This window comes from Cyprinus carpio, unplaced genomic scaffold (genome assembly GCF_018340385.1).
Source record: "Cyprinus carpio isolate SPL01 unplaced genomic scaffold, ASM1834038v1 S000006658, whole genome shotgun sequence".
NCBI lineage: Eukaryota > Metazoa > Chordata > Actinopteri > Cypriniformes > Cyprinidae > Cyprinus > Cyprinus carpio.
The window spans coordinates 718017-745316 of NW_024879282.1; the positions used below are offsets into that span (position 1 = coordinate 718017).

A 27300-nucleotide genomic window follows, 5' to 3' on the forward strand; every position below is an offset into this window, starting at 1 on the left:
CACTTGCACACTCACCCATATGCACACTGGCACACACACACAGGGCCATTAACCCCTCTCGATTTCACAGTAATCCGATGGACTGTGAGCTGTGTAGCCCAGCAGTGGGTTCACGGCTCAGCCACATGGACAAGTCCAGGTTAAAACAGAGGGATTACACTAATATAGGCCTCAGACTCCTTTTAATGCATACTAATCTGATATAATATTCTCAATTCTGCTAGCGCGCAGCTCAGCCTAGCAAATGGCATGGCTTAGGTGTGTAAACACAACTACTTTCAATGAAAGGTTAACAGTAACTGTATGTCCCCATTAAACATGCATCTCAAATGAGCCGTGGTTTGGTCACTCAAATACAGCTTTCAACATTCTGTCAGGAAAAGAACAAGAGAAAAAAAAAACAACAAAAAATAGCCCCATTTCCAACACTCACGCCAACTTTTTTGGGTTTTAAATGAACTTTATTGTTTATGAGATGAATGAAGAAAAAGGGCCAAAAGTGATTGGGAAAAAAGTTTCTGAAAACATTGTGTGATCCCAAATCCATATCAGGATGAAGAATTAGGGAAAAGGGATAGTTCGCTCAAAAATTTTAATTCGGTCATCATTTACTCACCCTCAGCTGTTCCAAACAGGCATTAACTTCTTTCTTCTGTTCTGTCTGGAACATGAAATAAGGAAGAATGTGAGTAACCGAAGAGTTTATGGTCCCCACTGACTTCCATAGTATTTTTATCCATTCTATGTAAGTCATCAACTGTTTGGTTACCAACATTCTTCAAAATAATTTAAATTGTGTTCCACAGAAGAAAGAAACTGATCCAGGTTTAGAAAAGCTTGAGGGTAAGTAAATGGCGACAGAATCTTCGACTATCTCTTTAAAATATAGCTGGGTATCATGGCCCAGTCATTGCTGCTAGCCATAATTACAAAAAAATATATTTGACAACCTTTAAATTTCTTTCAGTAGATGTTTTGCCACTACATACTTAGCATTAATGTGCTCTAGGCTTCACCTTTTTGTTTTGATTTGTATCTTAACCAAACTCAACCATTCATATGATAATGTGTTGTTTATTGGTGTGTGCTAACCGCTAGGCTCCAGCTTCAACAAATGTTTTTGGTTTGAATTTGTACTACTAATATAACCAAACTCAAAAGTGTTCACACATACTTCATGTAGCTTGTGTGCTAACCACTAGACTATAGCTTCAACAAAAGATTTGCACTATTATCTTAAGCTCAAAGCATTTTTGTTTGATTCTGAACCGAAATCTTAACCAAACTCAAAGCGTTCACTCACACAATAATGAGCAGCATGTGTGCTAACTGCTAGGCTACTACTTCATTCTGTAGCCATTTTTGCTTGTGTTCCACAATCTTTTACCAAACTCAAATCACTCACACATGATAATGTGGTATAGTATGCTAGCCACTAGGCTACAGATTCAACAAAACAGATTCGGATTCAACAAATCTTTTTTGCTTGATTTTGTAAACACAACATCTTGACCTAACTCAAAACATTCACACATGATAATGTGTTGTAGCATGTATGCTAGCTGCTAGGCTACAGATTCAACAAATCTTTTTTGCTTGATTTTGTAGCACAATCTTGACCTAACTCAAACCATTCACACATGATAATGTAATTGTAGCATTGTGTACTAAGGTACTACTCCCTCCTATAGTAGCCATTTTTGCATCACTATCTTTACCAAACTCAGTGTGTTCACAATTTAAAAGCAGCATAGCTGATGTTTTCAGACATTCAAATCTGAAACAGACAAAAATTCAACCAACACATAATCTTTAAGCGAGTGAAACTACTGTGTGTTAGCCCACATACTGAGCCCTTAATCTGATAAAAGCACTTTCATTATTTGTCACCCACTGTATTCTCCTCTCGAACGGTTCTCCCATTGACATTTCTGACCATGTGACTGCAAACTGAGAGGAGTCAAGCACAGCTGAAATTAATTCAACAGCCAAGCTTAATTAGAGACGATTTGGTTTAATGATTCAGATGAGCTTAACTCGGCTTTGTGCGCACTTTTAAGCGCATGACTCCGGCATCGATCATGGATGATGCTGCGTTGGAGTTTCGTGTGGCTAAAAAAAAAAAAAAGTGAAGAGTGCTGTGAAAATACTGTTTCAAATTATTATTGAAACATAATTATTCACTCCAATTACACACGATGGCTCTCTAACGTCAATGTGATAGAACCCCATTCACAACCCATTTTACTTCTGTAATGTGACATTTCAAAGTGAAACAGGATATTCAACAAGACAAAAAAATGTTAGGCTGAGACTTGATGTTATCCACTGGGAAATAACTGGATTGTGAAGAAAAATGGGCATTATACACCAGAATGGAGCTAAAACAATGTAAACAGCTGTTAAAATAGCCCACAATGTTTTACATTTGGAATTATGTGCACAGATTAATTGTTCGCAATAAGAAACGGCACATTTAAGGAAAGTAAATATAGCCCATTTTAATTTCACTTTAACTTTAAAATGAAAATGTTAACTTTAAAATGAAAATGTTCAATAATGTAGATATTTATTTTTTAAATACATATATTTAGCTAGTTTCTTTCTCTCTGAGAACTCAACAACCCAAACAGTTAAATATAAATCATTAAATAACGTAAGATCAGCACAGATTTGGGAATTATTGAATATAATACTCCTTTAAACCTAAAGACTGCAGATCAGAGGTTTATTTTATGCATTAACAGTGTCATGATCTCGTCATGGCACAGAAGACAAAAAATACAGTGTTAAGAGGCACTCATTCTTTCTCTCTCTCTCGCACGCGCGCGCACACACACACACACACACACACACACGATTGTGAACCTGCATAACCTAATCTCCTCTCATTTCTGCTCTCGTCAGCTCATGTTCACTCCCTCCTTTATGGGCCCCACTATAAAAACACATTAAATGACGACCTTAAAGGGGCCATATTCGACACTTTCATAGTATTGAATCCACTTATGTTAGTCACGGTTTCTTGCACAAAAAAACAATCAGAATTTAGTGTTACGCCCTCTCTTTGACCCTTATATTTAAACAGCCTGTTTTTGCTACTGTATCTTCAAGAATTCTACATGCAAATGAGCTCAGCTATGATTGGCTGACTTCTATGTACTGGTGTAGCTCCAAAATCCGCAATTTTTGTAACATTTTTTTATAGATGTTTCAAGTGGACTGAAGTGGGAGCTTTGCATGTTAGAGTGCATCAATGTTCTACATTGAAATTTTATTTCAAAAGACCAAAAAAATTTTATAATAATTTAAAAAATCTTTTCCATGATATGTCTCCTTTAAAGATGAAAAGATAAGGACGAGAACTGTGTGAGACATGTGTAACTCCCATCGTAGCTCAGCCTTCAAATCCGGCATGTTCTTCATCACCCAGAACACGGGGCCAGAGGTTATCTGAAAGATCATTTATTCAGATTATTTCATCATTTACATACGAACACGCTACAATGTGGGAAAGTCCAAAGAAATAACAGTGTGAATATAATCCAGGAACATATAAACACAACTTCTTTTGTTATTCTACGAGCTACCGCTGATGAATAGAGCGTATTAAACACTTACTACATTTGATTATTGAGTTTGGTCGTCTCTGGCATGATAAATTATGAGAACCAGCTGCTTTGATTTTGACCTTTTCCATCCAGCACTGCTGTCAGAAAGGGGAGGTTAACTCGGCGCTCGGGCGAAGCTAGCGAGAGAGAGGTCCAGGTTACATGCATCCTCTGGCTGCAATTCAACTCTTTCAGGCAATTCTCTCTCTCCCATCTAGCTCGAACTCACTCTCGCTCGCTCTCTCTCCCCAGTGTCTTTGTTTCTGCTGCGGCTCAAATCCCCCTGGGCTGGTACGACATTTCACAGATTTAGCCCATTAGATTTCCATTTTGCTTTCTTTCTCCAGTTGGCCCCTATCTTATAGAGCCAGTGTGGGCTTTATCCTGCTGGGTTTTTTTTGTCCTCCCATCCTCTCTTAACCTTTTGAAGGCTGTGGTGGTAAGAAAACCCTCAGGGTTTGATTTTTTTCTCCTCTTGTTGAGTGTCTGACCTCCAGGAGATAAAAAAGCTCATCCTCAAGTGTCATTCCTTACTAACCCTCAAAATAACAAACATCATCGACCCAAATTTGTCTTGACAGCAATCACGCAGGTGTATAATCATCTCCTACAGAGTTTTCAAGAGAGTAAATTAAACACTAAAGATGTTGTTTAATAGATTGAGATACTCTACCTTCCCAATAATAGATTTATACATTTTCTGAAGGAAATATGAGACGTATGTGGTCACTAGGGTGTGTTGTTAGGGCATCCAAATGGTTACTTACTAGCCCAGAGTCAAAATATCCCAAATGTCTATAATATCCGGATTCACAGATATTGGTCAGCTACCATCTGTCATTTTTTTGCCCATTTAATCACCAAAAAGATTGCACAAGTTGCATGATTAGAGATATCATAGCACCAATATTACAGGTCAAACTACATACCTATGTTTAATGCTTAAGGTTTAGAAAAGTGTAAAAATGTTAACTATGCATATAATATGCTGGTAAATATGAAAATATTAAGTTAAATAAAAAACGATGAGGTAAATCTAAACATCAAATAGTCAAAATATCAAGTCAAATACAAAAAAATTAAGCACAAATGAGTTAAATATGAAAACATTGAACCGTTAAGTTAAATATGAAGAAAAAATTAGGTGTTTCCTTGTGAAAAACTTGCAAGGTGTCGAATATGGTTGTTAAAGCTGGTTACTTACTGGCACTGAAAAAAAAAAAAACAACAACAACAACTCTATAATTTTTGATCCACAAATATAGGCCAGCGACTTCCAGTAATGGGATTTTTTGCACCAGATTTATCGATGGCCAGATGAACATTGCAAGTTTTATCACTTGGAAAAGCAACAGTATATCTTTCCACAACAAACCACACAATGTGAGGTACTGTTTTTTTTTTTTTTATACCACAAATAATACAGGTCGAATTTCACCAAGTTTAACACAAGGTTTTTGGTTTAGAATCCCATAACCATTAGTATAAGCATAGTGATAGAGATATTAGCTTAGCTATTCATGCTAGTTTGTAGTGTACTATGGTGTCACCGAGCTCTATTTTAAAGAAGCTATATACCCACATAATACATCTGCACAATACTGTGGGAAATATCAGCGAACAATGCTTCTGGGATGGGAAATGTCTTGCTTGACACAGATGAAATGTTTTTTCTTTGCACTCAGCCGGCGAGCGTAGATCTGTGCAGATAAATCAGTGTGGGTAGGATATAGGAGGTCCTTTGTGTTCCCCGCAGTAATTCAAAACCTGCCACACTGATGGGAGTACAGACAAATGGATCAGACAGAGCAAAAATCCACCCTCCGAAATGTCACACAACCAACAGTGCAGCAGAGACCCTGTCAAGCAAAACACGCTGGATGCGGAGACGAAAAAAGGCTGAGAGGTGTGAACAGGCCTGACGTTGCTCTTCTGCCTGGATTTGAGGGAATCAAACTGCGCTGTTTATCCGAGTCAGTGCATGTAACATCACAGACAAAAGGATCTGAAGGTATGTTCACAGCAAACACGCAGTCGCCGCAAGCCCATAGGGACTGTCATGTCACCAGGAGCTGAAGAAATTAGTGTGCACAGCTCTCACATGCCAGAACCAGCTCACTGGCCCAGTGCACTTCTCCACGGTTTACATCTCACACACACCATATACGCAGAGCCCACATAAAACCACAAACAGAAATTCACTCTGTCTCTCTCCATTTCGCTCTCTTTTTAACACATGCACACATCCCCACCTAGACGCACGCTCGCGATCCAACATCTGCACACATGCACGCAATTCCACAAGCCTCACACACAGCTGCTATTTCTGTAAGCTCCCCATCTACTGCCCATTTGTCTCGTAAAGGACACACTGCAAAACCCAACCTGCCACTTTCAGCGCAGGAGAAACAACTTTAATTGCATGTTGTTCCTTTCCAATTCAGTCAGGGAGAAACCAGAGAGAGTTTAACCACGCTGGGAACAAGCACAACAGGCCACACAGCATGACAAACTCAACCCTGAGCCCGGGGATTGCTAAAACTGCCCGAGGTAATACACTCAATGTATTAAAGTAGTATCAAAGTGTTAAAGTATTACGTTTGTATATGACAGATTGCTAAATATGAAAATTTAAGTGAATGTTAAATATCTATATGTTGAGGCAGCGCCAAATATGTAGTATGTCAAATACAAAAACATTAAGCACAAATACATGAAGTTAAAATTATTTAAAAATGTTGAATTGTTAAATTAAATATGAAAATGGAATGTAAAAATGGAAACGTTAAATTAAATACAAGTAAGCTGACTGAAATACAAAAACAGATTGTTAAATACAAATGTTGAGTTAAATATGAAAACATTAAGTTAAATACACTGAGTTAAACTGGAAAGCTTAAGTAAAATATAAACAATTTTAAATAAATACATAAACATTTAAATATGATAATTAAGCATGACTATATTGAGTTAAAAATAAAAATGCTGAATTCTTAAATTAATTATGAAAATGTTACATTTTGAAAATGGAAATGAAACCTGATTTAAATACTGAGATGAATATAATAGGTTGAGTTAAACAGAAAACCTAAGGTTAAATGTAAATGATTCATTAATAACAAAACACTAAGTTACTTTTGAAAATGTTAAATGTGAAATATTAAGTTAAAGTTAAATATGGAAACATTAAGTTAAAAATAAAACCAATGTGTTATGTATGACTAAGTTAAATACGCACACGAGTTAAAAACGCAGAGTTAAATATGAATACATGAAGTAAAAAAAAATCATGACTACACTACATTTTAAAGGTAGTTATTTAAATATATGAAAACATTAAATTAAATATAAAGAAGTTGAGTTAAATTTAAATGCAATAAGTTAAATACGGACATCTAGGTTAAATACGAACTCCAAATCTGATGTTTACCATGTTTAAAATACACCTCAGCATTTAAAAAGACTGTAACGGTTTTTGTGTATCAGCACTGGCGTGTTGTTTGTGCAGGCATGCATGGGCCGATGCCCGTGTCTGTGCCAGCTGTAGTTACTGAAGCTGGCAGGACGTTAATGAGGAGGTCCTGAGGAGGGATGAGAGGAGAGTCTTGGATGGAAAAGAAAAAGAAACCGGATTAAAATTTTCAGCACAACACAGAGCCCTAAGAGAGGGAGAGAACAAGATAGATGGCTGGGACGACAGACACCTCGCGGGCCTGTGAGAAAGGCGGACATTCCACCCTGAACACGTCTGGGAGGGGAGGGATATTGGGGGAGGGCAGTGGGGGAGGGGAAAAGAGAGATGGAAAGGGAGAGAGAGGTTCGCATACAAACAGCGAAGCGAATTGAAGCATTCCATTATTACGCTCGACTGAACCCTGCTCCTCTTTTTCACCCTGAACCCAAGACACACACACACACAAACCAAATACACACTCTCTTTGCAGCTGATACCATCCTTCCTTCAGACTGAACTAAAAAAGAGAAAGAGGAAGGGGAGGGTGAGACGACAGGAAGGGATATGAGAGACAAAATCCAGGAATGATGTTACTGGACTGACTAGTTAAAGACAAACTGAATGTTAAAAGGGTGAAAACTGGATTAAAAAACAACAAGCAGTAACTCTCCTATCCAACAAAAAAAAAAAAACATGGCAGGTTGAGATTTCAATGATTAATATTAGTTTTCTCGACCCACATGGCCTAGATTACATCAGCAGTTAAGAAAAGTCAGTTTAGAGACTGAAAAAGTTGTAAGGTTTAGATGGAAAAACAATGAAATCACACTTTTTTCAGTAGGTTGCACTTAATTGTTATTCCATTCTATTCGATTCCACATTGAGTTTAACAGTTTTCAATAAGCACCACCGCAAACATTTCCACGCTTCATATGGGTGATGATCGGTTAACACTATGGATTTTGTGTCCATACCTGCTGAACACCCAGAGCTAACCGCCCTGCATCAAACACAGAACAACTGCCCGCCGAGGGACTTCCTTTCTCATTGGCTATTACTGGAGCACTGCGGAGCATGACACATTCTTATGTTTATTTAACTATGCGATACACGCACACGAACATCTCGGCACCCTTGCTGTTGAGATCCACCTACTGTCACTGTGGATGAACTGAGCTAACGGAGCATGTAAAACCCTGAGGCCAGGAAAGGGCTCTTAGATGGGGGCGGGATTCCTTTATCCCCTACCAAGACACATGCACAGAATCACGTAACCTCATTAAGTCAGTAATCACAACAACGACGAAGTCCTGGATTATAGATGTTTCAGGCTTAGGCAAAATAGGATGTGTAAAGCACAAATCTATATATGTACAGCATGCAGACCAGAAAACACTGCCAATTATTAGTAGCAAAGTAATTAAAAATTTGATTAAATGATGACAATATTTAGCTTTAAAGTAATGTCAAAAAAATAATGTTAAAAAAAGTGGAATTTTAAATAAAGAATTTTATTTTATTTTAAATATATTGTCTTTTGTTGTTATGGATTATGGTTTGTGTTACGCGTCAAAAGATTTCTTATGCATCTCAAAACATGCAAGAGTAGCCTACGTCGTGTATGAAAATCTGTGTGCGTGTGTGTAAAACATCAAACTGACGATTCATATGCTTAATCTTCTGTAATTGTTTAATCATTGGGATTGATTGTAGCTGGAGTTTTTAAGAACTTGATAAGAAAGAATAATCAAATACAGTAAGTAGTTTCTGGATTTCTTATTTCTAGAAAATATTCACATCTTACTTTAAATGTACTGTATGTAAAGTAATGTAAAGGTAATGTAATGTCACTGTAAACTTGCATCATTTACAGGAGGTATACTTTAAAATAACTATTTGGCCATTACATACATACATCGATATCCATAATCCATACACAAAATCCAATACATTTATATCAATAATAATATATCCATCACATTAAATTTTTAACTTTCTTTTGTATTTTGGCCCAGATAACTCTCATATAGCTGTAAAAATTGCCTGCTGGCATTAAAATATATATACACTTTCATGACTAGATAGACACAGGTGAGTTTCTCTTTATTATACATTTTTAGGTTTCTGTATCAGGTAGTCACTCAACCGTAGGTAATTCTGTCAGATTGTCCATCCGTTGAGTGAGTGTGTATGGGTCGGCTAGTCTGGTTTCGTCCGTTAAAGTTAACTTCTTCAAATAACTTTACATATTCAAGTAAAATCTGATTTTCTTATTGTTAAAAACAAGCTAACAAAACTTCATAGCTAGAGTCAGGGGAATCTTTCTGCCTCCACCTAAGCTCCGCCCACAGAAAAAACGTCACATTGTATACTAACTGAAAACGGGTCTATAGATAAATGAATTATAATTGTATTACAAGATATTTGAAATGCATGCACATATTGGTTTTTATGACATTTTTATGTATTGTTATATAGAAAATAGATTTCCTGTGTACATTTATTAAACTATACACACACACACACGTGAACGAGAAGGGAAAAGTACAATAAACAGCACATTAAATTCATTGCAACATCAACAGTGTTGTTTCATTTCATATCAGCAGCAAAATCAATAAATTTTGCAAATAATCAGTCACACTTCCCAGACAAAAAAAATTTACTTAATAAAATAACAAGCTAAAAGAAAGCTGGAGCACCAGAATGAGAAACAGATAAGAGATCTAATGGAGTGGAAACGTTTTACCTGCCACACTCTCTGTAAGAGTCCCCGGGAGAGACGGGGCGGATTGGAAACAGGCCAATGGTTACGGAATGTCAATGCGTTTTCTTGTGTGTGTGCGTGTGTCTCTTTCTTGTTTGCGTTTGTATGCACGTACACAGCCATATTCAAATGTTTGTGCTTAAACATGACAGCATGATTTATCTCTCGTTAGATCCGTGTCTGCAGTGATCGTGGAATCAGAAGCATGTCTTTTTCTCAAATAAACCCTGCTTTGACCTTCCAGTTCGACCACAGGTCACCACAGAGGGTTTCTGTGCTAAAAAAAAAAAGTGGCTTCTTTGACTTTAACTGTACAGTGCTGGGGGTCTGGCATGGCAGGGTTTGGTTTAATCACAGGTAGTGTAATTATGCCACTCAGTGCAGAGAACTGCACCGAAACAGCCCGCAGCGAGCGCGCTCTGCAACAGGATGCATTCCTCAGTGACAGCAAGACAAGGAAATTGCCACCTAACCCAGACCACATGACAGGGAGAGAAGAATGCACACATGCAGACGCATACAGACACACACGCATGACCCAGATCAAGGCAAACAGACACAATGCACAAACAAAAAGCATGTATGCACAAACTGATTCGCCGCCCACAAAATGTCAGCCGATGGTACGAATCCCTTCATTACAGGATTCTCAGAGAATCACTCAGAGCATCCGTGCGAGACATGAAGGATTGTGTCATCCATTATTCAGTCTCGTATAGCCATAAAGGCATCATGGGCGGGATGTGAGGACTATTGAATATCAACTTGTCCATGAATGAAGGGTGTGATTTTACCACACTGTGTTTTCCCCCATAATCAAACCTGTCTGCAGTAGGATTATGAGCTGTTTTTAGTGTGGATCAAAGGGGTGTGTGTGTTTGTCTGTGTCTGTACGGACACGCAAATGTGGGTAAAATGTGTGTTGCAAAGGTGAGACAAGCACACAACATGCCTAGCAGACAGTCAACGAAATACAGAAGGGGGAATCCGAGCCATTTCTGTGCTAATCCACACTGTCTCCTGCTGCGTCCACTCAGAATGAAAACGGGCTACTCACTTTGCTGTGGATTCTTCATCGAATTTTATCTTCAGTTCATGGAGTTCTGCCTGAGTTGCTTCAAGTGCTGTGGAATAAATGAAATGCATGTCAGTAAAACAGGCTTAAAGATTTTAACTATGTCAGATTACATGTATGCATAATTGCAAAAAACACCCAACTTGACGGTTAATGCATTAGCAAACCTGTTTGTAAGGACTGCGTTTTCATGTCCAAGTCTTCTGTCCTGCTGTCCTGGCTCTGCTGTGGCTGACTGCATAGGACATTCAAAGCAGAATTAAAAACAACTTATTAAAACAACTGTACATTGACAATTAAAACAAATTTCCCAACATATATTAATGTACAGACAGGATAGTCACATTACCACTGCAGTACTGCAACTGATATGAAACATATGAATAATCACTAATGCAGTGCATATAAATAAATGACTAGATGCAGTGCTATTATATAAAATTTTTAATGTTTAATGACTAAATATTTCTAATGTGGACATACAGCTATATTTTCAAAGTGAGCTTCCTATTGCACTGCCTACTGTTTTTTACAGTTTTAATTTATTATCATTAAGATACTATAATAGTTATTCAGATTTTAGATTCGATTTTATTTTTATATTTTCCATTTTCGCATCTATGATACCCAAACATTTTGCTTAAGAGCTGAGAAAATAGTTTTTCAAGCTATGCGTTTATGTTCTTATGAATTATTTGGCGTCAACTGCTATCTAGGAAGGCAGCTTGCTAGTTTTTGAAACACAGCCCTATGAATTCATTATGCAATCATGAAGACTAATGCCGTATCGGATTTGTGCAACAGTCAGGCTAACCTCTCCTTGTCTGCATAGTTGTTAGGAAGGTTTTCCCCTTTGCTTTCCCTCTCTTCTCTTCCTGATGGGTCCTGGTTCTGATCAGAAGCTTCCTCTGTGTTCTTGGCCTGCAGAGAATGCTCATACTGCTCCAGCTTCTCTTTAAGTGCTTTAATAGTGACTTCTGTAGAAGAGAAACAGAGAGAAGCATGAAATAGACAGACAGTGGAGACTTACAGGTGTGTGGGGTTTAGGTTTTGTCTACACTGTGGGGCCAAATTGTCCCCCAAGGATAGTAAACCCTGAAATCGGCCAAGAGGAAAACCACTTAATAAACATACTAAATTATATCTTTAAGGAACAATTCACCCAAAAATGACAAATCTGTCATCATTTACTTCTTCAATGGAACACAAAAGGAGCAATAAAGAATATGACAGTTACAATGAATGGGGACTGCAGCTTCAAAAGGACACAAACGCACCATAAAAGTAGTTCATATGACTATATTCCAATTCTTATGGAGCCATGTGACATCTTTGTGTGAAAACAAACCAAAATTTAAGTCATTTTTCACTGAAAATTAGACTCAATGATCCAGTCAGTGCAGTTCTCAAGGTATCAGCCCACTTGAGGGAAGATTATCACTGAATAATGTCTTAGATTTTTTCACCAAAAGCTACTGTATGACTTTGAATCCAGCGCACAAGTCATATGAACCACTTTTATCATTCATTATTGGTGCCTTTGAATTGCAACTTGAAATTTCAAGGTTCAAAAATGATGCAATGTAACGGCATGGAAGACATTCTTTGTAATTGCTTGCTTCCTGTTCTACAGCAGAAAGTCATTTGGGTTAGAAACGGTTCCTGGTGAGTAAACTAAATTTTCATTTAATGGTAAAATGTTCATTTAAAGAAAATGCTAAACCAAGAGAGTTACATTTATGATTAGGGTAAGAGGATAGAAAATTTCATTAGCTCAGTATAAAAACAACTGAAGTCAAGGGAAAGTCCCCTTTGTGACAGAAAAATGTGTGTTTACATGCCTACACACACATCCACACAAAATATCCCTGATAGAGAGCTTTTTCCTACTCTCTCCATCTCCTGCACAGCCATCTGCGGTGATTTAAACTCCAGCACTTCACCGCTGACACATAATCAATGAGCAGCAGTCCCACAAGAGCCCTTTTAGACCCTTAAATGCTAAACTGGACTTTAAACACTGGGAGACTGGAGGATCACTGACCTGAGAAAGATCAGCGTGTAGAATAGGAAGGATTACCTAGTGGACCGCTCAGACGGAAACACACCTGTGTGTGTGTGTACACGCACACATGTGTCTGTGACAGAGAGATCGCATGTGGCGGTACCTACGGCTCGTGTGGGACAAATAAAATATTGCCGTTATTGAACTGCATTGATTAGGGGATTTCCACAGACTGTGAGGAAGCGATGCTCCCTCTTGTTTATGTAAAAAAAAAAAAAAAAAAAAGCAAAACCAGGAAACAGCAGCGGAACAGAAATAGAGCTCAGATGACTACAGCTCATTTGAACAAAAATAGGGCCCCGTCTATGTGGTTACACATACTGTACGCTGCCTGCCAACATGACATATGTGTAACTCATTTAATTGGCTAGGTACAGATATAAATCCTGTTTTACAAAATAAAAATGCTTACAAATGGCATTTAATGTAAATTATGTGACAATTTTGAGGGCAATAAAATATTCAGCAGGAAATAATGAAGTGATTTAATAAAAATTGATTTTAACCTTCAAGAATGGATTGTGTAAAGTAGGCTATGACTGAATAGTTAATAAATACAACAACAACAACAAAATAGTAATGGTGTGGAATATCATTACAATGTAAAATAACTTTTCTATTTGAATCTATTTTAAAACTTATTTCTGAAATAGCAAAGCTATTATATGTGTGTGTGTGTGTGTGTGTGTGTGTGTGTGTAAATGGTGATATGCTACAATTTAAAAGTTTGGGGTCAGTAAGAATAATATGAAATTCATAAAAAGTGATAGATATATATATTTTTTTTTTTCATATTTGTTTCATAGGTGATTGAAGTTCTACATATTTCGCTTTGTGGAAATGTGTTGTTGTTGTTTTCCTTCATTTCAAGCAGCATAGAGAAGTTGGTGGTTACCTTGGTTTTTAACCTCTGCAATTTCTCGTTCGTACTCTTGTAGTGTATCTTTGAGCCTCTGGTTTTCCGTCTCCAAGTCATGCATCTTCCGAACAGTCACCTGGAGTTGCTGAGCTGCCTCCAGAGCCGAGACAGGATCTGAAACACACATCCGCACACACATGGGTCAGAATATCGGGTGTCCCACGTTCAGAGCAGGTGAAAGGTTTGATTCAGTGAATGAGAGCTCAGTGTATGGAGATCAGTGTGGGCCAGTCTCTGTGCAGCTCAACTAAATACCTAAAAGTGTTTTTGCATTTTTGCGGATTGCCAACCGCAGCTAAAAATGTTAACTAGAAAAACAAACCAAGCCAAAACACGCCAATAAATCCACACTATGCTCCAGCTCCTCGGTTTAACTTCTGCTCGGTTAAATCACACTAACAAAAAAGAACCAAAAAGAACCATGGTGTTATCACTGATTTTATACAGATATCACGCAAGCACCATGTTTTCTTCACATGTACCATGGTAACAGTAATTTGCTGCTAGAGTAGGGCACTGATTACACAACATGCACTCATTATTCATAAATAATTGTTATTATTTATTGAGAAAGATGAACTAAACATCCTTTTAAAGTTACAACTGAAAAACACTGAATAATCTTAGAACTGTGGAACGGCCACAATAAACTAAGGTCAGACGAAAAGCAAAATAAATATTTTTTATATTTACAAAAATAGAAAATATAATAAATATAATAATAGTTTATATATTATAATTTATATTAAAATATAAATAAATAATTTCTTATCTCGTATAAAATTAGTAATAAAAAATAAATCAATTAGGCTGACAACTTTCAGGTTAGCAGGTTGTAAGTTATACTAATTCATATTTGCCAGGGTGTTAATTTTTTGCTTACATAAAGGAATGGCGATGTTAAGTGAAAGGGGGGTCGAATGCAGCGGTGGTGAGGGACCAGTGCCAACGCTTCACACAAAAGGACTAAAACATTCTGACACACACACACACATGCTTTTTCATCACTGTCTGTCCCCCTCAAACGCTAATTGCTATATGACTAATTATGGCCCTGTTCCCGTTGATTTTCCTTAATGAGACTGCCAAGTTAATTATGTAATCAAACTATTTTATTAGCCCCTGTGGAACATGAGAGTAAAAGAGAGAGAGCGTGAGTACAGTTGGAGAACGTAAAAGCTGACAGAGAAGAATGTAAAATAAAAACATGTCATTCCTGTACACGTGAAGCTACAGTCGAGATCGCAGTTTTCGGCGCACATCCCTCCCCCTCTCTGTATTCTCATCTGAAGGTACAGGAAATGCTGATGGGGTGTGTTATGTGTGATGTGCATGTGTGGTGCGTGAGAGTGTGTCATATCTAAAAACTGCAAGAGGAAGTCTGAATGTGAATGATATGCTGTCTTAGTGTGTTCCCTTTTGTAGCCGTGGCAACTGCCATTTCAGCTCAACTCGGCTTGACGGGCGGCCACGCGTGTCTGTCGCTCAATTCTGAACGTGACTGTCATGTGACTGAAATGACCAGCCAATTCAAATCTGATTTACACAGGCACATCAATTTGGATGCGTGTCATTTGATGTACAACACAACACCACAAGCACATTTTTTTCGGTTAGGTTGGTGTCTGAAACTAAACTGAAGTTAAGTGATGGGCAGCCTCCCTGAAACAAGCTATAGAGGACAAGTGGGAACATTTACATGCTTTAAAATCTATTATAGTACAGATAGAACATCTATGAGACGCATTCAGCCTCTAAAAAGCAAAAACGTGAATAAAAACATTAAAATAATCCTAAAGCGACAACTGTGTTTAAATGCAGGAGTGAATCCTCTAAATTACTGTTACAATGTGAACAGAATACTGGAGTCACTCCTGACTTCACAATGGCTGCATAGCAATGTTTTGACATCTTTTGGGTATAAACAAGAAACACATTTTATCTCACAGTTATATAGACAGTATACAGTATATTTTTCAGGAGTGAATTCAGTTGTCCTTCTCATAAATCAGTCTCAACAGAATATATATATAAAAAAATATAGTTACCACACTAAAATATATTAAAAATAAATGTAAAATAATAAATCTAAATAAAAATTTATAAATTAAATTCAGTCCTGTCTCGGTTATTTTTTTCTATGAGTCTCATCCAATCAGAGTTCAGAAACAATATTAACAATGGATTTTATAAAGAGTATATCAGTCTTGTGAAGAAGTTAAATGTTGGCATTAAGGTGCCTGAAACACTTCCTAACACACCACAATGCTCACACACAAACAGGCCTACACAGTGTACCAGTGTAACTATCACAAGATAATTTGTCAAGCTGTGATCACATTCACAGACACATAGACAGGACTGGACAAGCTCCAGATTTCACAGATAGAAACAGACATTCCCAGACTAAACCTCCCACTCCAACACCCTGCAACACACACATACAGTTCCCTCTCAAATACACAACACGTACATATAAAAAGGTAGTCAAATGCACGCCATTGAACTGGCCCGGGATCTCCAGACCGCAGCATTGTGATAATTTAGGGATGTATTAAGTAGTTGTGCAGTCAGACAGTCCAACCTGCTCCAACAGGCCCAGGCGGCACTGTCTGTCTGTCTGCCTCCCTCCCTGTCGCTCAGCAGATGTGGGTGGAGCTACACAGCTAGATTCATGTGTGTGTGTGTGTGTGTGTGTGTGTGTGTGTATCTGCAGGGAGGTCTAAAGGTTTCCAAAGCTAAAGTTTAGTTCAGCCAGAATTTGTCTCTCTCAACACACTCCATAGTCGCACTTGCTTAACGGGGGTTTGATACATTATCTGCACTTTCTTGTGGTGAACTTCATTCAGTATGAAGCACAACTCTATCGAGCGGCAGGGCTAAAGATGTTTTGAGATGTCACATGAACCTTTGCGGCACCATTAACTTATTATGGATCAGCGCATCAGAACATTACCATATAAAAACTGAGGATCCGGGGGCCATTATCTCACCGTTAGAAAGCCAATTCGGAAGATTAAAAGGTGTTTGTGGGGCAATGAATGCGGATTTTATTAGAACCCAAGTTCCTCTGTGTGTGGGGTTTGGAACGGAGTGGGTCTCTAAAGCCGTAGAAGTCATTAAGACGGCCTGTGCGCATGCATGTGTGTGTGTGTTTTAGACACTAGAGACGGAAGTCTCATAAATATGACTGATGTGTTTACAGTATTCTCGCCTCAGTGAAACACTACAGCAGTGTGTGTGAGTGCATTTGTGTGTGTGTGTGAGCAGCCAGCTCAGAGCGAGCCGAGACATACCTGGGACATCGATTAATCTCTTGTACACGCTGAGGAAAGCAGCCTCTGATTCTTTACTTCTTTTACTCAAGGCGTCGATCTGAAACAATGAGGGGAAAAAAACACAATAACTGAATTGCGTGCGCTTAGAACTGCAGGCTTGGTAACTGCATTAGCAACCAGGCTGAAATTTGCATACATTAGCAGCAATGACGAGTCCATTAAAGATGGCCATATGGAAAACAGCCTAGAAAAAGAGATTTCGAACTCACACGCGCACATTACGTGCATCACTTACCACCTATTCGACCTAAATAAAACAGCTAAGTGTACATAACCGTGACCCTTTTCATTCACACATGGTAAATCATTTATGTTTTTTTGACGCGTGCGATATTTTTCCAAGAGCTGGGTCGAGGCATTTTGGGGGCAAGCTTCAGGTGTATACGCTCGGGCCGTTTCTGGTTCGCTTTATATAGAAGGTAATTATCAGGTATAAATCCAAATCCCTGTGAGCATGAGATGACAGAAAAAGGTAATGAGGGACTCTGATAATGAGAAGAACTTTTGGCCTTAATATAGAGCGCCGCAGACGCGTACGTATGGGCAAATTACATACTGTATCTGGGTTACAGCTCCCACAGCAAGGAGAGGCTTTTATCATTTCCTGAAGATAGATGATTTTCAGAATGGTGGCCACAGTCACTGAGGTGCCGCCCACTAACTTAATCTAACTGTCAATTTGCCGAAAGATGCATGATCACAGTCATAACAAATGTCGATAGAAGGCAATGCAGATTAAAAATATTCTTAATATTTAACAAAAAAAGTTCCTACTTGAGCTTCAATGTAAATGTGCAGACTATGAACCCCCATTACAGAAATTAATTACAGAATAATATAATTAATAATAATAAATAAATAATTTAAAAATGGTTCCAAATTAAATAATTAAAATAAAATAATATTTTATTTAATTAAAAATAAATTATTAAAACCGTAAATACAGTGGAAAAAATGCATTATAAGATACTTATTGGCACATTTTTACTATCAATATGTACATGTAAAGACACATATATCGCATATATGAAAATATCACTCTCAATAACCTAGAATTACAGCAGAATCACTGGAATAAGCCTCTGTAAGCCTCTGCCTTCCAAGGTTTCACTGGGACAGATGACCTTACTGACCTTTTGGTGGCAATGTATGACAGCTGGAACAAACAGTGCAAACCCAGTGCCATAACACACAACAATAAGGAAAGAAAGAGCGATAGCATGAGACAAGAGAGAAAGATTGCAATACAGGCTCTTCAGTTTACACAGCTCTAATAAAGACACTGATCTCTCTTAATCTGAATACACACACAGCTGTGGTGATTCTGGCCAGATTATGATACATCATCCATCTGCCTTCTGCTACGGTTTGGCCAAAAAGTACCCTGTTGATACTATATTGTCAACATAAACATTATTTTGTGATTGATTTCAATACATGTGATGTTAACACTAAGATAATGGGCGATTCCCTAATAAGCATCAAACACAGTGTAAACAAATATTGTTGATTAAGTGATTATTCATTTTAATTACATTGGACTATTATTATCAAAGGTTTTCATGCCAGGATGCACATTTATATAATATTTATATTACATTAAATTATATAATATATTTTTTAAAATACAATATTAGGGACTTATTGCAATGCATTCTGGGGCTGCTTTGTCCACAGTGCATACATTGCTTGGCTAAAATGAGGTATCTTATAAGGCAGCATAATTAGGTTGCCTACATTTTGGGACAGCTTTTGAGTTGGAACCAATACTGCGTCTGTAGGCAGTTCACTAGGTTTTGGAATTGTACAGAAACAGTATTTCCACCCAATGTAACATTTCTTAAGCTGCTGAGAACTGCATTTATCAGTGTCTTAAAAATGTGACAACCAAAGGCAGGAGAAACGTCTTGGATCAACACATCAGAGTGATTTTCTACAGTAGGGTGTGGTGAACCACATACAGAAATTATAAAATGCCACTGCAGCACTTTCCCATCGTGCAACTCTGATGATGACAGCGTACTGATGACAGTGTGCTGTAGAACCAGCATGCAGTACTTGGCCCAACTGGGCCAGATCTAACAAACTGGGTCAAAACTGACAGGAAACAAGGACCCAAACCAGTACGGCCTGTATACAGTAATTTAGGAGCTGCTAAAAACTGAACCAAATCTTCACCTAGCTTAACCCAAGTTCTACATTCTAACAGCTGGAGCAAAGACCTGGAAAATTCCAGAATCTCAAATTTGAAATGGATTCTTCAACTCAATGATATGATTGCTGACAAAAACAAAAACACACAGAAAAAAAAAAAAAAAGTTGTTTACTAATATAAAAAGTGTCATATAAAATAATAATAATATTTTTAACCGTAATAATAAAAATATAAAAAATAATATAGCTGAGAATAAATAATCTGTGTTTTATGACTTTAAAACCATTTAAAAAATATTAAAACATTGCACTTTACATGATTTTACTGATTGCGCATGAAGTTTGGGCTTTTATGGAGGAGCAAAAGCACACAGCTGGAAAGGAGGCGGAATTTTGTGCAATAATAATTTTTTATTATCTCAATTATTGGATTTTTACAATCGTTTGAAATTGACATCGAAACTTAATTTTCGATTAATTGCACAGCTCTAGCACAAATACCACTAGTGTATATTTTATACTTTCACTAATTAGCAAATTACTAGAGACTGTTAGTGCCTTAACTTTAGCACCATTAAATACTAACAAAAATAAAAAATAAAAATAAAAATAATAATAATAAATAAAATCAAAGCTAGAAAATTCTAAAAATAATTAATAAAAAAAACTAACAATGATGGAGGGAAAACTAATGACAACTAAAAGACAGATTAAAAATAAAAAAGAAATGAAAAATAGATTAAATACTACAGGTTGAATCCTGAAAGAATTTTTCATTGTTGAAAAATTTCACTCACGTTGTGTTTATCGACATTTTGGTTGTTTTTACATGACATCACAATGGTCACATAAGAGAGTTCATGAAAATTCAGAGTTTCCAAGTTGTAATTAAAAGTTTGACGAAGACGCAAGTGGTTTTTACAAGATGGGAACTTGTAATTATGGTAATTCTGACATGACGTGAATGCAGCATCAGATCCTCCAGGGTTCTTCAAAATACTAGAGCTCAAAGCCTTCAATAGTCCCTACACATGTCAGTCTTTCTGAGCCTCACTCAAACGGCAGTACCCCACACCCAAAAACAATGTGGTCTGAATCAACAGTATTGCTTTTCTCCATTAAGAAAATGTTGAACTCCTGTGCTGTTTACATGTTCACAAGTGTTGTGTGTTTGGTCTTCCAGCAGCGGAACATCAAATAAAAGCTGTAAATCTGCAGCCCTGAGACTGCCGGCCTTGATGGATGGAACAGGGCAGTTGCCACTGTAAATATCCAACATGTAACAGACTTTTCACTCCTATGGGAAAGAAATTAAACATTTTCAGATGTTTCTTGCCGGAAAACATCTGGATCGGCCCAGGCAGGGCCAAGTTCTGCAGTCCTCTTGCAGATGGAGCAATTAAACTTGCCTCTCTTTCTCTCTCTCACTCGGCACGGGTCCACGTCTACCCCTGAAAATCCAGCAGGAACCAATGTCAATTTTTAAACTCTCAGAGCTCTGAACCAGACAGAGCACAGAGGAGGTTAAGAGACTGTAAGGCTACCTAGAAGCGTGACTTTGCGGTTCCCATCTAAAGCTCTGCATAGATTATCTGCTCTTCACTTACTCTGCTACCAGCTCAATCTGACGGCCTGGGTATCTGACATCATCATGCTGCTGGACATACACATAAAGTCACGCAAAGAGCCTCACAGACATTGGAACCTTCAAATATGCACATACAAACGGCCACAAATGCTAGTTGTCATTCACAAAAAGTTGTCACAAAAGTTACACTATTCAGCAAGGATGCATAAAATTGATCAAAAGTGACAGTATAGAACATTCTGAAAAATCAATCCTAAAAAAAAAAAAATTTCCATAAAAAGATTAATAAACACCTGTTTTTGGTATAGATATTAAGAAATGCTTCTTGAGCAACAAATCAGCGTATTAGAATGATTTCTGAAAAATCAAGTGACATTAAAGACTGTAATAATGGCTGCTGAAAATTCAGCTTTGCCAACACATTTATAATATAGTCAAACAGAAAACTGTTATTTTAAGTTTTAATAATATTTCACAATATTTAATGTATTATTGTTCAAATGCAACCTTAAGCATAAGATTTTTTTCCCAAAAACATAAAAAAACAACTTTTGAACTTTTTTTAACCTGAAAAACATTAAGTAAAAAGTGTGACAACTAGCCCAGTTTCCCCTACATTACATTTCATACCAAACACACATGTACACACACACAAACACAGTCAGTTCCGCCTCTTTGAACCATACAACACACAAACTATCTGGTGGCATCAAAAGCATGCCAGTTTAAACAGTATTATTCCCTTACGGTCCAGCCGGAACAGGGCCTGAGAAGGGTGGGGGAAACAGTTATAAATAGCTCTTGTTTCTGTGGGGGACCACAGACTTGGCACTGCTGATAGCAGAGTCAGAAAACTCCATTAGTTCTACTGAACTGCATCGCCCTCCAAACAGACGACCAGACTTCAAACATATCTGACCCTAGAGTTTCTTTTAGCTCTGTTTTTGTCTCATTTTGCTACTTTTGGTAGGTTTGGAGTGACAGGAAATTATTAAGTAGGGAAAAGAGTGGTGCACACTGCAGATTCAAACCTATATCACCCACATGAGCACCAAGGCTAAACATGTCAGAAGAACATGCATCCAAAAAGAGATCGCTAGGTGATTACCTACATAAACAGATTCACAACCTACACACATACACTTTAACTTTGTTTGCCTGCATATATAGACAGTTTAATGATCTCAGATTCATCCATCACTGGATCCAAACTCATTTATCTGAGCTGCCACTAACCTTGTCTCTCCTCAGCACTTGGCCATGTTGAGCCTCTGCAGACTCCGGCTAGCTAAAATTAGCGCACAATTACGTCAAATCAATACTGACTTCCAAATCTGTAGAACTTCCATGGCACTCTGTAAACGGCTGCCAGAGTGATTAGCTCTCTTCACAGAAATCTTTGCTGGCGGTCAACTTACTCTCTCCCTTTCTCAGTCTCGCACTCTTTCTTTCAGAATGCTGAATTTTCCACTTTGTAATGAAGATTATTTATTATCAAAATTAAGCTTGAGATAAGAAGCCAAATGCAGGCAAATTGGGAATAAGTGGTCTCAGATAAAATTTAAAATTTGAGGGAAACAAAGTTAATGTTACAATAAAAAAATAATAAAAAATAAAATAAAATAAGCACATGGCCAATGGCTAGAGCCAGGACCACAGCAGAGTAAATGAACATTTAACAAAATGAACAAAACAAAAATAAGCAATCCTATAGGACTTTTTTTCTTTGTTCATGTTTTATCTTAAACAGGGCACCAAGTGAGCCAGGAACAAAACAAAACAAAACAAAAAAACAAAACAAAACTAAACTAAACTAAACACAAAAAACAAAACACATAAATCAAAACAAAAAAACAGATGACTGACTATATCACTTAAAAAAAAACAGTTTCATTTTTTGTCTCCTTTGGTAATGTCTTATCTCGCATAGGGTGAGCCTACTATACAGTACATCAAGCCTTCTTGAACATCTGTAACATGTGGCTTTGCCTCTGGGGCAGAATTATAAATGAGCAAAAACTCTTTACAATTAAGTACAGTGACCCCCCTCACCCCTCGTCTCTGATTTACACACACATGCATGTGCAACCCCAAACAGGGCCCCAGCCGCGTGCTATGTACAGCTCCCTATTGTACTCTCATTTCCTGACAGGAAAAGAGGAGGCTCTCGCTCTCTCTAACAAAAAAATGACATGTTGCAAGGACTCTGCACTGACCCACGAGATCAGTGTCAGTCTGACTCAAACGTGCTATTTTAACAAACCCACCGTTACAGGAAAAAGGAAGATAGAAATTAAACTGAAAATATCATTCACCCATTGCAAACGGCTGTATTCATTGGTCTGTCTGCCATTATGAATTATATATGTGCTCTATCTTTTTTGTTTAAAATTGGTGCTGTAAAATTGAAGTCTCTTCATCTATTTTAAGATTTAATGGACGGTCAGACTGACAAGACAAAACACAAGCGATCACATCCCTCCTGCCAATTATCGTCAAATAGCTGACATCCGAGAAAAATGCCTGAAAAATAGTACATTTCTGGTCGGAGCAGTCAGGCTGTTTTGTCAAGGTCAGGCACTGTCAATTTCGAAGAGATTTCGATGTTAGAATGGTGGGATGAGGATTTATTTTTAACCGAGCAGTGATTTGAAGTGAGGCGACTACCTCCGTTAATAACAGGCTAGTCCTCGAGAACACAGCTCCGAAACCACAATGAGCTATAATGGAGCAGTTAGCCAGCGGTACTGGCTCATGAGAGGAGAACTGGGAGCCACTACTCACAGCGCTCACTTCATCAAAGTTACATGCGGCATGGAAGAGCCGCATCTCGCTGCACTTCAAGCCCCCTTAATGCAAGGTGCTGCTGAAGCCCGTCAAACGCTGCATTACATATACAGAAATATACTTTAATAGATAGTGGAAGTGTTTTTGAGGTCAAAGGAAAGGAAAATTGACACATACTTCTCATTTTCCTTCTCTTTTATTATTTCTGGACTTGTCTGCCACTGTATTAGACAGACTAGCAAAAGAGAAGCAGAAAATTATTGAGGGAAAGAGAGAACGGGATTTTCAATACAAAAAAATAATAAAGTAAATACATTTAAATATATATATGTTTTTTTTAAAGAGTGGATGTACAAAAAAAAAAATTAAGTAAAAAAAAAAAGCAATAAAGAGGTGTAAAATATTCTTTACAATAAGTCCACCTAATGCTACGAATGTGCTACCAAATGCATAATCGCATTACTCTGGGTTTTTGGACATAGCGTCATACTAATATTATGTATTTTGGACACATTCTATTTTAATATCACAGAATTCATTGAACAAAATATACGTAAGTCAAACAAATAGAAAAATAACTAACTTTACTTAAAAATTAAGTAAAATAAAATAATTCAAATATCAACTCTGACCTTACAGCACCATGTAAATACTACTCAGTAGCATGGTATTATGACAATGTCTGTATCCCCTTTAAAAGAGGGTGGGCCAGACTCCTCTGGAGCGGAGCCTGTTCAACATAAAAGGCTAACAGTTAGTCTGAACCCAGATTCGAATGAATTTGGCAGTAAAATACCTTACAAACCTCAAACTGAAAGGCTTACTGTTTAAAAGCACAGCTATTTTCAAAGTCTATGAATATCTTTTCAGATAATTTAATACTATTAGTATAGAAGTGCTAAAACACTTAATAGTTCTCATACTTGAGTTGGCTGGTAACACTCACAGCGAGTTATTCAGCACCACATAATCAAACCTAATCAAACTCGGTTTGATATCAAGCAACAGTACAACTAATTGACTGAATTACCAAGGAACATTAGGTTTAACTCTTTTAGCAAAACAGCCTGCATCAGACTAAAATAGACCTTAATTAACTTAAAGAATTTTTTAAGAAGGTAAGGCTCAAAACAACACTCACTCAATATCTTCCTATTATTATGATAGTTCTATTATTATGAGTATGTGCTGCAGAGGGCATTTGAATATCTGCCTGCTGTCATATTGAATGGTAGCGCACACTACTTATAGAACACAGCACCATGTCCCAGTTCTCAACTACCAGCAATGGCCACTAAGGAGACATGTCAAAGGAAACACAGCATCATTCCCTGAGGATAACTGGTGAACTCTTATTTCACATCATTTTTAAACAATTATGAAATGTCATGACTAATTTAATATAGCAATATTGGTGTATTTTTTAAATAAACATCTTAACACCAAATTCTTTTTACCAAAAACTATTTACCCTTAAGTGTCCAATGACATAACGGATGAATTTGCTGTTACCCACCAGTTGGGAACCATTGATCTAATTAAAAAAAAAAATAATTCTAAATTAGATTTAGTCAAGTATAAAATGACTTGACACAATAATAGAGCTGTAGTCATTCTACATGATATTGTTAATGATTTCCACAGCATCCTTTCAAAAGAAAAACTTGTTTACACCTTAAAGTTAATCAAAAAAAAAATCAAATACAATACAAAAATCTTTGAAAAAACATCTTTGAAATGTTATACTCGGGAGTCCATCATTCTGGCTCTGCCCAGAACAAATAGACTTACCTGGCACCATTAAGATTTCGCTCTCATCCGACGAGCGGAAATAAAAGAGTGGGCCAGCAAATAGCGAAACTGCCTGATCTGATTAGATGCTGACAAAATATGGAGGCTTTGTATGACAAAAGCAGACCTCAAGTAACAAGAAAACAAACCGTCATGTAATAAGCACTGCTGTTAAATCAGGTAGGTTTTTTTAGCCTGTCGAGACTATAATCAGACCACAGAGAGAGCCATCTTACACCAGATCTGTGTGTCCAGTTAAGCAAACAGGCTTTTTTTCCTTACAAGGAGGGTAGTGAGATTAATTGGTGTGACTGTGATAGAGTCATATTCGCTGTGTAAAGCCATGAGGAGAGGGTAGTTTAACAGTTAGTGCTCTCTGGCTGCTAGCTCGATGCAATCTCCTTAGACGGTCATTTTTAGAAGATGCACCTTCTCTGTTCCAGCAGGTGTCCACATACTATTGATCATGTATTTTTACTACAAGTGTAAAAATGTATTGTGAGCCATTAAACTCATAATTACAGAATTTATTAGAGTTACTTAATATCTTAAAATGCAATACACATATGGTTTTTTTTTTGGAAATAGCTCCATGTTTAAGGAACGGTCACATTTATTGTTGTTGTGTGAATTTTTCACAGTCATTTCAATAGGAATCCAAGCAATCTAGAATTTCGCAAATGGGGATTCTCAATTCTAAGATAAAATAGTCAAATGAAGTCAAATAAAGCATTTTGGATAATGCTTGTTCAAAAAACAATTCCTGGGCCTTTAAATATAAAATCAATTTTTTCCCCTCCAACCCAATATTCCACCACACAATAGTCTAATGTAAACCAGTTATACAGTATGTGTGTCTTCATGTTTTGGGAATTAATTATGAATTGTACCAAAAACTTGAAGCAAGTTATTGATTTTAAAATATAGGTTCAGATCCATGTATTCTTTTCTGGCTTCAATTGGTTTTCTAAAATCAGAGAATAAAAAATTATTTCAAAAATAGATAAAACTCTAAAACATTATTTTCTAAGCTCACTTTTCTACACCACTACCATCACCACAAGGATCTGCAAAAATCATGCCTGTTTTCAAACAAGTTTCCCTGAACACGCCCCCCATCTGCAATTGGCTGGTCAAACAAATAGTCCTGCCCCCCCAAACTCACTCCATTGGATTAGCCAATGCAGCTCTTGTTAGATTTAGGTGCTCTAACAAACAGAAAAATGTTTTCATAGCACCTCAGAGCCACAGTGTTTACACATTTCAAGGGAAACAACACACAAATGGCTCATTTATAGCTGTTCCGGGGATAAAAGTATGTATTTAAACATTAAAAAAAATTACACACATCACCACAATTTAAGGTAAGTAAAACAAGTAAAACATTTATCAAGGCGACTCACCTCTGCTTGGAAGCCCTTCAGCAAAGGAGCTATCTGTTTACGCAAATCCTGAAAGACAAAAAAGAGACAAAGATGAACTATTATTTCACTATATTAGATTCTGAAGAGTGTTTGAAGGATTTATTTTCCATGTAGCATGTGTAGAACTCAGGATATTGAGAGCAGACAATACCAGGCATCTGATCAAAGATGAAGAAAAATAAGTGGGAGAAAAGAAATACACAAAATGTATTCAAATGGATATCTTAATTTATCAAATGTCCCAGGGCTGGTTTTGTTCTCTTCAAAAGAGGAAAAAACACACAGCTAGTGCACGCATACACACAATCGCGATCTCACATAAAAGAG

The 27300-nt window shown here is 37.2% G+C and overlaps 1 protein-coding gene across 1 annotated transcript in view; it reads right to left on the minus strand.

Annotated features, from left to right (window-relative positions):
* LOC109072763 (homeobox protein cut-like 1) overlaps positions 1–27042 on the minus strand; it is a gene marked incomplete at its 5' end in the record, with an annotated part of 55271 nt that extends 28229 nt beyond the window's left edge. Inside the window, 6 exon segments of the mRNA XM_042755247.1 lie at positions 10890–10956; positions 11075–11142; positions 11722–11884; positions 13868–14005; positions 17188–17266; positions 26953–27042. Of these exon segments, the coding sequence (XP_042611181.1) occupies positions 10890–10956; positions 11075–11142; positions 11722–11884; positions 13868–14005; positions 17188–17266; positions 26953–27042 (605 nt within the window).
* Between the last annotated feature and the right edge of the window lie 258 nt (positions 27043–27300).